This window comes from Synchiropus splendidus, chromosome 2 (assembly GCF_027744825.2).
Source record: "Synchiropus splendidus isolate RoL2022-P1 chromosome 2, RoL_Sspl_1.0, whole genome shotgun sequence".
Lineage (NCBI taxonomy): Eukaryota > Metazoa > Chordata > Actinopteri > Syngnathiformes > Callionymidae > Synchiropus > Synchiropus splendidus.
The window spans coordinates 10,560,286-10,572,684 of record NC_071335.1 but is presented as its reverse complement, the minus strand read 5'-3'; the positions used below and the strand labels follow the sequence as shown (position 1 = coordinate 10,572,684).

General features: G+C 43.7%; 1 protein-coding gene across 3 annotated transcripts in view; it reads left to right on the top strand.

Annotated features, from left to right (window-relative positions):
• LOC128754935 (zinc finger CCHC domain-containing protein 7-like) overlaps positions 1-12,399 on the top strand; it is a 39,751-nt gene that overhangs the window by 16,694 nt on the left and 10,658 nt on the right. For all 3 annotated transcript variants that reach the window (XM_053857937.1, XM_053857938.1, XM_053857936.1), the window contains 4 exons: positions 9,689-9,750; positions 9,828-9,965; positions 10,051-10,221; positions 11,722-11,757. In XM_053857937.1, coding sequence (XP_053713912.1) covers positions 9,689-9,750; positions 9,828-9,965; positions 10,051-10,221; positions 11,722-11,757 — 407 coding nt within the window. The remainder of the gene's footprint in view (positions 1-9,688; positions 9,751-9,827; positions 9,966-10,050; positions 10,222-11,721; positions 11,758-12,399) is intronic.

The following is a 12,399-nucleotide window of genomic DNA, read 5'->3' as shown; positions in this document are numbered from 1 at the left end:
TACCCCGGCTGCCCCCTTATCTCGGAGGATTATGGTTAAATGAAATGCTAAGATTCTGGCAGCAGGAAGCAGATAAACCAGTAGTGAGCATTGGAAGGAAAATTAAACATAGCGGATAAAATCAAAGCGGAGCGATAGTTACTCGGTGGGGAGTTTTGTCATTGATATTTCTGTGCTGCTCTCAGGCTACGTGTGACGTTCATCAGTTCCCTAATGTGAGCTGATATGGTTATCTGAGTGAGTCTGAAGTTGTAGGTGAAAATTAATCTGTTGATGGAAGAATGTTCAGCTGGTGGTGTGCCATATGACCGAAAAGATGCTATTGTTTTATGGAATCGTTTTTGTTGAAATTGCGCTTCATTGTTGAATAGTAAGATCAGCCACCACACAGTTGACAATTTGTTCACGATCGATTAATAGCCAGTTGCATGGCATCTTTACTTAGATAAGTACCACTTGCATGTCTGTAGCAATATTTAAAAAAATCATTTTATTTTCACCTTTGCCATTTTTTAGACTGCAGCATCACACCATATGTGCATCCGTGCGCGCATGGGCAGGTAAGTGCAGCGCTTTCGTCTGAGTGCAAACTGATCAATAGTAATTGGGTTGGGTGTCTCTGGGTTGTTTCTCTTCTTTGTACTGCCGGCTTTTGTAGCCAGACACAGGACCGGAAGAGAGAAGGGGGTAAAGAGGGGTTCCAGATTGAGGTTGAAAACGGAGGTTGTTTGCACGTCGACGAGCATGACTGACCGCCTCGACCAATTCTCTGGATATTTATTCAGTATTTTGGAAAAAAAAAATCCACCCCTTCTGTCTTTCCTATTTTCGTCGTAACATTCCAACTTCACTTAAGCCCAATGTTAGGATAAGAGCAGGAAATGTGAAGCACTATCAAACATAATGGCTGCTTTTTTCTCTTTGTGGTCTTCTATTTTTGTTTTTCCTCTTATTTACGACTTTCCTCAATCTATTAAACAAGTGCAATGAGCACCGGCTGCATTAGCAGGAAGGCATTAGGCATAAACTCTAAGGTATATTAAAACAACGGCCTGTTGTTCATATAAACACCCAAATTCAATTTAGACTGGCCCAAGGGGATTGGGATTTCAGCAGCTTCGAAGAGAAGGGGAGGGAGGGAGGAAAGAGGGGAGCAAAAGTGAGCGGTGGGTGAGGTGAGACACGAGGAGGAGGTAGGATGAAGGGATTTTTGGGAGTGAGGACAGACACAAAACCAACAGGACCAAATCAGTAAGGACGATGCCTTGAATTGTGAAGCCGTAGTGTGCTGTTTGGGAGGTGGAAAATATAAGCAGGTTGCAGGAATAAATTTTTCCCTTGCGTCATGACGTCGACATGCTGCATATGCATGTGTCCATAGACAACACACACGCAACGTTTTGTGGTGGGTGAAGGGGCTGCCAATATCTTGCACGCTTGGACTGAGCGTAGTGTGGGAAACCAACAGTTATATTATTCAATCCAAATTCAAATGGGCTTGTCAGGAAAGCTTCTGCTTTTTATTACCTGTCAGAAAAGCCAAAGGAAGGAAAGCTGGGGAGCAAATTAAACGACAGTAAATACGACCACCATATCTCTCTGGACTCCCCCTGCCATTCTCCCATCCTGTTCCGTTTTCAAAGACAAGCATTTATGTTTCTGACAGCCTGTTGTTGTTTGGCTGAAACCAGTGCTCACCTGCGCGGAAATGTCCCACGTCCGTCACATTTTGGAAGCAAAATTTTAGTCAACTGAGGATGAAGTCAGCACGAAAAGAATAATCATCATTTTTTTTATTGTCAATTCAGAGCTTGTTTTTAGGAACAGACCCAATTTACTCCACAATGCAAGTCTTGTATTGTACACGCTCACCTCCGATAGATACGAATGAGGTCGAGGTCATGGAAATATGGACTTCACACTTAATATTGAAGCAGATTCTGTCCTCTCTGATGAAAGCAAGCGTGTTCTTTAGTGAAGACGAAGCTCTCGCTGTATTTATAAACTGTATTTGATAGCCGAAATGAAGGAGCCACATTAGGAGTTCAGCCTCTAATCTTCTTTTGTTTCTCACCTGCCCCCTGACCCACCGAGGGGCTGCTCTAATTAAAGACCAATTATTATATTGTTTTATTAAACCTACAGAGACAGAGATTCGGCTCTTCAATCATCTCCCGCTCCGGCGTCTCCTGCTCATCAAAGGCTTCTGTACTAGATTCAAGGCCCCACAGACCTTGTGTGTGTGTGCGCGTATGTGTATGTGTTTATCCTGGGAAGGAAAGGGAGATCTGAATTAAAACTTTAAAGCACCATTATTTAATCATCCCAAAGGCGCTGGATTTTGGTGAGTGAGGGCCAGCTTTGTGCGCGCCGTGTTTGCTCAGGCAAAAGCAGTCCAGGATTATTTCAATTTTTCAATTTGCTTCTTTGCATGTGCTTGTGTATCTGTATGTGTGTACAAAGCCAGTTCTATTGGTCGCCCCTTCCACCCGCCCCTCCCTCACACCCAGCCGCCATACAAACGTGTTTGCCGAAGCGCCGGCAGATAAAAAGGCATTATGGTAAATTCCACTTAATGACAAATTTTTAATTTGTGAAACAGGGTCTGGCGAATGGAGCTTAATTACCGAGGCCAAAGATCCTTTGGAAAAATAAGCCCCTCATCGTGCCTAACGTGCCTGATAATGGAATGCTCCATGAAATGCCTCTGATTAACCACCGGCGTTTATCTACCCACAGTCCCCTTCGACGTGCTGTATAATAACAAAAATAACAATAATAAAAATTCTATCTGCCTCCGAGCCCCCGCCCCCCCCTCCAAATCCCATCACCCCACGCAGCCCCCCCCTGCCTTCCTGCCCTCCCGCCAACAGCCCAGTTCACTCCCACTGGAAGAAATTCATCAAAATGAGACTGGAGTTGCAGCCTTGCGGTTTTATTGAAAGATTTCATTATATTTAAATGCCTTAGATACTTAGTTTTATCAGCAGAGTGCATCTGTCTTATTCGTCAAGGTCACCTGTGATTGTCTCCACCATATGGAGATGTGGTTTGTCATTAATTGTACCATTAACTTTCTTGTCATAGTCAATCCAAATGTCTTCCATTCAATGCTGGTTTCTCAGCCGTCGTAGCAACAGATTCTCTTCTTGTCACCTTGATGTGTGATGTGTGCAGCAGACTTGTATGGTCTAAAGGTTCTTGAGCACTCAAGGCTTGGGGTCAAAAGCCGGCCAGCCAGAAGTCATCTATGCAGTCAGAGTGAGGGAAATGTTGGTGTATAGTTGGCTTAAAATTCAATTCAGGATACATTTGGAGCACATCACTGAGTGTTTCTAGTGTTTCCGATTTTATAAACGTCAACACTGAATATGGAAAGGTGATGCAGATGGTTGGGACATCAATAAACCCATGGTGTGATTAGGTGACTTTGGTGAAGTCGTACACTTCATGTATTTTGAAATGAACTTACTTTATGGTGACACATTGTGTATGGAGTTGTGTGTATGTTCAGTCGAAGACAGACTTCTCAATAAGCTAATTGGGTCTGAGGTTTGTTGATTTGGGCCAGGTTGAACTTAGTTGCTTATTGGGCTTTTTTAGACACACCTGGGAAGGTGTTCATTTAGTGTCAGTTAAGCTTTTGGTTGACTTCAGTTGACTTGAATTGGCTTGACTTGACTGGAATTAGTAAAAATATAGAAATTACTTCAAACATAGAATGACTTTAGACACCATGGCACTTTTGAAGCTTTCATTTATTAACCACCTGTAAGTGTGAAAATGAGTGTTTTATTTTGACAATTTTTTTTTTTTTTTTAATATAAAGGTGCGTATGTTAAATTTAAAAAAAGGTGGAAAAATCACAGTTTGTTTGTTAGACCTACTTCACAGCAGCAGTTCTGAGATCCGGCACATGTATTAATCCTGGTTAATGATGTTTTGGGAGCTCCAGAGGGCAGCGGAATTGATCATGAGAGAGAATGCAGTGCTTAATAACAACTATGATTGTCACAGATGGACTTTTGTGTTTGAATTAAAATTCTCCACTAGACAGCCAGCGGATATTAAAACCAAACAATGACTACCTGCTCCGTATCAAAGGCTTAGAGATGGACTGGCTGGGGTTGATTTTGGACCAATTAAACATGGATCTGTGGAACACACACACACACACACACACACACACACACACACACACTTAGATACACGTGTGCACTTTTCTTGGCCTTCTTGGGTCCCTGATGTTGTTCACTCTGATTGGAGCATGTGGTTGCCATGCGGTTGCCAGACCGCGCCCCTGCTGTGTGGTAATTGGTGTCTATGGTGTTGCCGTGTGGCGACGAAGCTTTGACTGACAGGTTTGGCCACCTGCCCTGCCCTTGCTGCCAACATGGCGTGGAGAAGGGTGAAGAGGAGTTGGCACGGGCAAGTGGGGGGTAAACACAGCATGTCATGAGGGGTGTTGGCGGGCGGTATAATCTAAAGATGGGCCGCGATGAGATATTTAATGCCACTCAACAGAAAAACAGCTACGGCATCTGCTAAAACTGTAGCGCTCTTACATGGATCTGGTGGACCAATAGAAATATGTTTTGGGATTTGAGCGGATTATCTTCATAGTATGCCAAAATGGTTCAACAGCCTGTGCAGATGTTAGAATTATGTGACTCTAGCAGGGACGTGTCTTTCATTAATGTGGATCTTTGAAAACCAGTATTTCAATTGACAAGAAGCCCGTTCAGGATTTCCACTACATGTAAACGAATGTGACGCACCACCCCGGCCAGATAACGGCCAGCATGGCTACCAAATTACGACCTTTTTTGATGATATGTTACATGATCACAGGTGATTGAAACATTGAAGCAAGTGGATAAGACAATGCGCGTCATGTAGGTGGCAATGCTTATGGTTTTAGCAGAAAAATCTTGAAAGAAGCATCAAAATGACTAAATGATAGAAATATATCCGCTGCTCGATGAACTACAGTGTGCCCATCCCGCCAGGACATCTGAATGAAACGGACCAAGTAAGGATGACTGCAGATTGCAGTGAGACTTGCTTCTCATTGTTAAAAGCTGGTGGTTTTCTTGTCACCAATTCTCCGGCGTTGGGTGGGTTGCGCTATAACTACTTTATACTGGTGTACTGTCAATGTGTGGTTATATTTGACAGTCAGCCCTCTGATCTGAGCATTTCTGTCTTTTTAAATTAGAATCAAAGTTTTATTTTATGAGTGATGTAAATGGCTCACCAAAGCCAGGTTTTCCTATTCATCCCACGTTGGTGGTTTAATCCATTTGATAACAAAAACCCTACTTTCAAGACGTAACCAATGTGACAATATGGTTTAAACCCTTGTGAGAAGGTGAAGAAAATTGATTCTGTTGAAACATCCCGTTTCCCTATTGACAAGAGGCATGGCTGGAATTTGCAACTTCAAAAAATCATAATAGATCTATGCTACCGTCTGCCAGCTTCCACTGAATGGTCACAATGACTTAAACCTCGCTCTCATGACCGGGCGGACCTTCTTCTCAACTGCTGTGTGTTCAAATTTGCGCCAAAATGTCATGTGTCATCTCTCCCCCATCTCACAATTCTCTTGGCTATTGTGTTTTACACCCTTGACTTGGCCAACCTTTTGGTGTCTTTAAACTAGCAAAGGGCACCACTATAATGCAAGCGTTTTTTTTTGTATGCCCATGGATAGATGAACATTCACACGTACACGCACGCATGCATGCATGGAGAACCTGCACAACCCTCCCACCCTCACTATTGTCATGTATAGTGTTGCTAATCCAGCCCTGTCGCTTCAGTATCAAACATAACCTCCGTTCTAGGGGCAAGGCCCCTCTTTTACTTTCGTTTTGTTTGTGTGTGCGCGCATTGGCCAGTTGGTGTGTTAATGGGCGCAGTCAACAGCGCGGTACAATGGGCAGGCAGGCTTGGGATGCCTGTTTAAGTGGTGGGACAGAGTAGGAGGGGTTGGCCAGCCAGTCCGTCTTTGAAGTTTCACAATCGGATGTAGACGACCCACTCGCTCAACCGAAATGCACAAACTTTCAAGTCAAACTTTACTCGCAGGAGATCAAATTGTGGATGTCTGAAATGGTGTTTTTAATGTGTTCATTTATTCGTCCTCCTTTGGTTATCAGCTGAAAACAACTCTGTCTGGACCACAACCCATGTGGATGGTACTTTATGTGTTTGTGTGTGTATCGAGACTCCCCCTCTTTAGCACCCCAGGAGAGCTGGGTGTTCATGGTTCATTAGCCACATGTACACTTCCGTTCTGTTGTCAGTGGTGGTGGGACTGATTTGTCATCACACAGGCACACATATACATGGTTGTCTATGGTTTTTGTAACAAACAAACACACTCTCTATCTCTGTGTTGTACTGCTCTGTGGGCTCTGATGAACTGGTGCACAGCCTCCTCCCCATCTTTTGATAATCAGGGTACCTATGAGACAGACAGGTAGCATCTGTCGAATTCTCTCCACCGATCCCTCCCTCCCTGTGTCCCTTCCACACCATTGTGTTAAATTTCCCTTGACAGCGCTGTGATGAGATAATGAAAGTTGTCCAGGAGAATCAGTATTGGAGGGAACATTGAGTTAAAAGGGCACAAAAGGCGAAATAGGCAGATTACTGCTGATATATCTGACTCTTTCTACTTCTTCCTGCTAGCCACTTTGTTGTTGTATTCAACGTTAAATCTGTGAGTGTAGCGCCAGCGCAGTGGAGGCATCTCTGGAGTCTGTTCAGCTGCTGAGTGAGCTGCTGCCATCTGCTCCTTTCCAGACTCCCTCAGATCTTCTCGGCTATGTCGGAGCAAGCAGCTCTCAGAGTTTGGTTTTGAACGAGGATTCAAGGTTGATTAGCATATTTTCAACCAGCATACAGACAACGGTCCCCCACCCTCTTCCTTTTCCTCTTCCACCCCCCCCACCCATGTGTTTGATTCCTCGGCCGTGACAAAGAGCTTCACCCTTTATCCCTGTGTGTTGGTTAGATGGGGGGCCCTTAGATTAAGGGAAAGCTTCCTGCTCTTTATTTGGGGAGTCCCCCTGGGAGACGCTTTGGGAATGACTTTCGTTGAGTCACTAATTCTTACATTCAACACACATGCACACGCACACACAGTTTGAGCAGACGCAAACCCACCTTCACCCCATCTTCCTCTAAGCTCATTGTCAAGACACATAAGTAGCCACGACAGACCCCCGGCCCCTAAACACTGGGTGAGCTCTATAGCTATTCTCAGAACAGTTATCAGTACTCTTCATCTTTTTGATGATGATGAACTTCAATGCCATCTTTCAGTCTGATCTGATTCCTTTTCACCGTTCAAGGTGAAGAACTGCTGCGAGTGAGTGAATCATATTGTTTGCTGTTATTAAATGAAACATTGTATTTTAGAAAATATGACTTCTGTGTATTTTAAATGTGCAAATATGTTGAGATTATGGTGATATTCACATTCCCAAATATGCCAGTTTTGCCAGTGGCATATATGCCAGTTTCTGAATGGTTCACTAATATTCACTCAACTACTCTTGAAAGAGTGTAGTTCATAATGTCATTGTATTTGTTAAGGTTGCCTGACTTCTATTCCGATGCAAAAAGGGGAGTTTGAGGTTCATGTCAACGTGTGGCGAGTAATTCATGTGAAGGAACAAATTAAATCAATTCTACCAGCAAAGTCTTATTTTCCTGTCAGTGGGCAACAATTGTGGGTCTGTCATCCGTACTTTCAACTAAAAATCTCAAAATGTTAGTGTCCATTCAATCAAGCCAGAAGATGGTACTTCCAACACCACAAAAAAATGGGTTACCACTGTCACACTGAAACATGGAGACCACTTCAATTGTCCATTTGACTTAAGAAAGTCCGGATGCCACACTCTGCTCTGCCAATGGCAGCTGCTCTACAGGACTGTCAGCCGCTCTGAGCTCAAGACACGAATGCAGGTTGTCTCCTGTTGGCTGCTGCAACTGCCACTGAAGCCAGACCTCCACATGCCTCACTGTTGCAAGTCAAAGCCAAACTCGAGGTCGTCTCCTGTCAGTCATACCTGTTCCAGGACACGACTCCTCCATCATCCAGTCACTTTATGCCTGGGGTCTTGTGTCGTCCTGCTCATTATTTGGTAATGAAACAAGTGTGACGACCATGCCCCTTCTGTTAGCAGCAAATGTCCATCATACCTCTGCGCACCTCCAAACAATGTCTTCTATTCATTCAATGTACATTTTTGAACTGTCATGTTCCTACACATTCATTCGGCAGGTACAAACAGATTGTTTTGGTGGGTCTCACAGGGTACTGCGGACTGCTGGGGCTTAGTAGAGTTGGAAAAATGAGCTGAACAAAGACTAGAGGTGAAATGACTAGAAGCTGGATAGAGTTGGTTAAAAGAGCGATAGAAGGTGATAAGGGAGCGTAATGTTTGATACAGCTCAAGGCGGCGTGTTTGTCCAAAGGCTAAAGACTGTCAACTAGCTAATCGCAGAGGTCGATGCGCCATGGTGTCAGTGTGTGCGTGTGTTTGTCAAAGCGTGTGAGTATGCGTGGGTCATTGCTATCTGCTCGTAATTAATGCTAAGTATGCATGTCAGTGTTGGAGAGAGAGTGTGTTTACATTACAATGCTTCAATGTCAGTTACAGTCTTGTGGGTCTGCAGAGAGTTCGGTGATCTCCCTCAGGGTGCTGTTAGTGCCACTCTCATACAGATGTGCGGCTCTGACACTGTGTCAGTTTGTGTGTGCGCCTGTCACCCGGAGAGGAAATTAAACGCCTCAGGCATGAAAATCTGCATGTTGTTAAATGTTGTGTTTTATTATCAACTCAAAATCAGATATTTAATGTTTGTATTAGGTACGCTGATCGTCGTAAATCCAGACTTGGTTAAACATTAAAAAAAATAGACAAAGTTGTCAATATTGAGCTGCAAATTAAACTTCACGGTGCAGAAGTTTGCAAATAGTTTCTGAATTCTAATGAAGTTTCTGTAATATCTGCACACCAGCTTCTACTCCTTCTCATATGTTACGATCGTCATACCATTCTCCAAAGTAACTGCAACTATACGTTTAGAAAGACTTGAAAGAATTGCCGGCGTTCTGGACCCTTTGAAGTCAAATATCTGAATACTCAAATGAGGAGAGACTGCTGTGCTCACGATTATCCACCAAATTGGTGGAGTTGAACACGGCCCAGCAGTTATCCCTGAGTCTCTTTATTTATAGATTGCATCACTGGAAAGCAGTGACTATATATCATCTATCTACGAATAATTCTGTTTCAGGCTGTACTTACAAACAACTCTCTTGGTGTGTTAATGAATATGCACTGATGCTTCACCAATCAATTAGAACATCTGTTATCTTCCGCTAATCTTGGGTCTGGTTGCTGAGGTATCAGTGAGGACTTTCCCCTTTGCCTGCTCCTCCAGCTGGTTGATGGAAAATCCAAGAATCCTAAATAAACTGATAACAATTATCTGGTGTCGGGGGGTCCTCCACATGTGTGACCGTGTTGCAGCTGGTGTGTATTTTTGTACAGTATACATTATAAATTATGGATAAATAACTGAAGCGCTTCATCCTTGTTAAATAGATTAAAATAAAATGTAAAAATGTTCAGACTTAAATGCTTCTTTTTTGTCTCCCCAGATGATAATACGGAGGAGGAAGAGAGACAAAGCACTTGGGTGGTTTCATCTAAAGACAGGGATGTATGTGGACTGTTCTTGTAGTTACATCTGCAGTGGTTTAGTAAAAGGTAGTGACACCATGTTTTTCTGTGTTTCAGGCTAGGATTTTCAACAAAGAGAGGCGTGCCCAAATCATCGGCCAGCGGGATTCAAAAAGATACTACAGTGCCAAGCATGTCCGCTGCCGAAACTGTGACAAGACCGGACACCTCTCCAAAAGCTGCCCCAAGCCCAAAGTTGGTTCCGCTTGATCACATCATGCGACGCTTTTATGCACTTCACTGTTACAGTATAGACTAAAGCGTGTGGTTCTTCTCGCAGAAGATGTCGCCCTGCTTTCTTTGTGGAACCTCTGGTCACCTGTCCAGTGAATGTCCCAACAAGCACTGCAGTAACTGCGGCCTGCCCGGACATGTATTCAATTCCTGCAGTGAGAAGCCGTACTGGCACAAGCAGTGTCACCGCTGTGGCATGAAGGGACACTTCTTTGATGTGAGCATAGATTTTTTTTTTTCAAATCACCTCAAAGCAATTGTTACGCCACAGAACAACTGTGTAGAGCCGCAAATACTGGAGTTCAGTGATCAAAAGTAACAACGGGTCTTTTTCTGAAGTGGAACAAAAATGACTTGTTTCTTCAACTCCGGACTGACGTGGGTAATAATGGTTGAACAGAGACAGCAGACGCCGTTGTTCACCTTAATTGATACACTTGGGCGATTACAGCTTTGTTATGTCCTGCCATGCTGTATATTCCAGCTGTCTGTGCACACGACGTGCTGGTAATGCAGGGCCACTCTAATTACCATCAATGACAATTATCCTTCCACGGGGCTTCATTACACCGGTCAGTTCCCCTCGTGCCGTGGAATGAAAGACCTAGAGAGTGTGTAACAGTCCTGTGCGTCTCCCCCACCATGCTCTCTTTTACTCTCTCTTGCTCTCTGTCAGTCAGTCATGTTCTGTGCTCTGTGTAATGGATGAGTAACCAGGTGAACACCAGAGGGAGAGGGGAGACCAGGACACACCGGGCCCCGTTTTCTGCCTCGATCGTGCCTGCCTTTAATTTCTGGCTCACCGTCCGTCAATACTAATTTTGGTCTCATTCCTCTGCTCTTTAAAATATTGTTTTCAAGCAAACTATAACTCCCGTTTTGTCTGTGCACAAACTTTTGCTCTCAAATTAAATGTGTGGTTTTGTGTGTGTGAGAGAGTCAGGTCTCAGTCCCCTGGGCCTTTCTGTGTCTCTCATTAAAGACAGACGGTTGACGAAGCGCGAGTGTGTCGCTCGCCTCGCCTGTCGCCCTCGACAACAACGCGCTACCCCAGCGGTCTGGAGGGAGAGAGCAAATGGTGGGGGAAGAGGAAGGGGGTGAATAGTTTAAAAAAGAACACAGGAGGAGAGGTGGTGAAGAGACAGCTGTTGAAATTCATATTTGCCATCTTCCTGCTCCTCTGAACAGAGCAAGTTTAAAGTGCAATCACAAACTTGGCTAGTTAGATTTTTTTTCCCCCGAACGTTGGGTTGAAGCTTGAACTCCGGAATTTAAACCCACATGAGCCCAAATCTCCCTTCCCTACTCTCTCGTTTTTCCTCTCTTCCACTCAGTAGGTGTGTAAATAGATAAATCTTGTTGCCTGCAGCGACGGCGGCATTTTCAATTTCCCAGTGGGAAGTAGCGGCGGCTGAGAAAGGATGTCGTAGTGCTTAAGGAACAGCGTGGCGAAGCTCCAGAGATAATGCGTTAGTCACACCGGGACAAAACAACTGACTGGCTTACTTACTGTGTTCGGGAGTGCAGGGACACACGCAGGGGCGGCTGCCAGAGTCAAGTGTACCTGTGGGAGGATGGTGACTGGAAAGTGGCTGTACAAAGAATATCTTAATACTGATGCTGTTTGGAAAAGAAATGCTCACATATTATAGTCATAGTTTCTGCTCAGTGTGTGATGTTTTGTGTGACATTGTCTAATGGTTTTCTCTTTCTTTAGGCGTGTCCTGAAATCTGGCGGCAATACCATGTCACGGTGAGTCTCATTGCCAGGCTCATTTTTTGTTAGTTCATACGACAACAATAATTAAAAAAAAATTTTTTTTTTAAATAATCCATCGACTTGTACAGATAACATTTTTGTTGCAAGTTATTTCCCCAGACACCTTGGTATTATTCTTATTTTGCGTACTATTATTCTATAGACCTGTAAGTGAACATAAATGAGAATGCGTGATAAAGTGCTCAAATAACAAGCTATAATATGGATGTATTAGTGAATATCACTTTTTAGCTCTAGATGTGATAAGTAATTCTTGGTGCTACTTTCCCAGCCACATTTTCTTCTCAGTGCTCACCGGAAGAAGATAAAATAAATTAGACCTTGGGTCAGAGTGAGTTCATGATACAATGCTGATCCTGTCCATCACATATTCCCAAGACAAGAGAGTCCAGGATCAAAGACGGGTCTCAAGTTTGCGATTTGTCTGTCACATTCATTTGATTTGAGTTATTAAAACTCAATCATAAAGGATCTGTAGCCTTCATAAACCTGTGTTCAAACCCTCCTGAAGCCAACCCACGAGGCCAAGCTCGTGAGGTGTTTTGAAAAATGATTTAGAGAACAAATTTAAAGTTTTGGCACTTTAAATTATTCAACTTGCTTTAAATGTGAGTA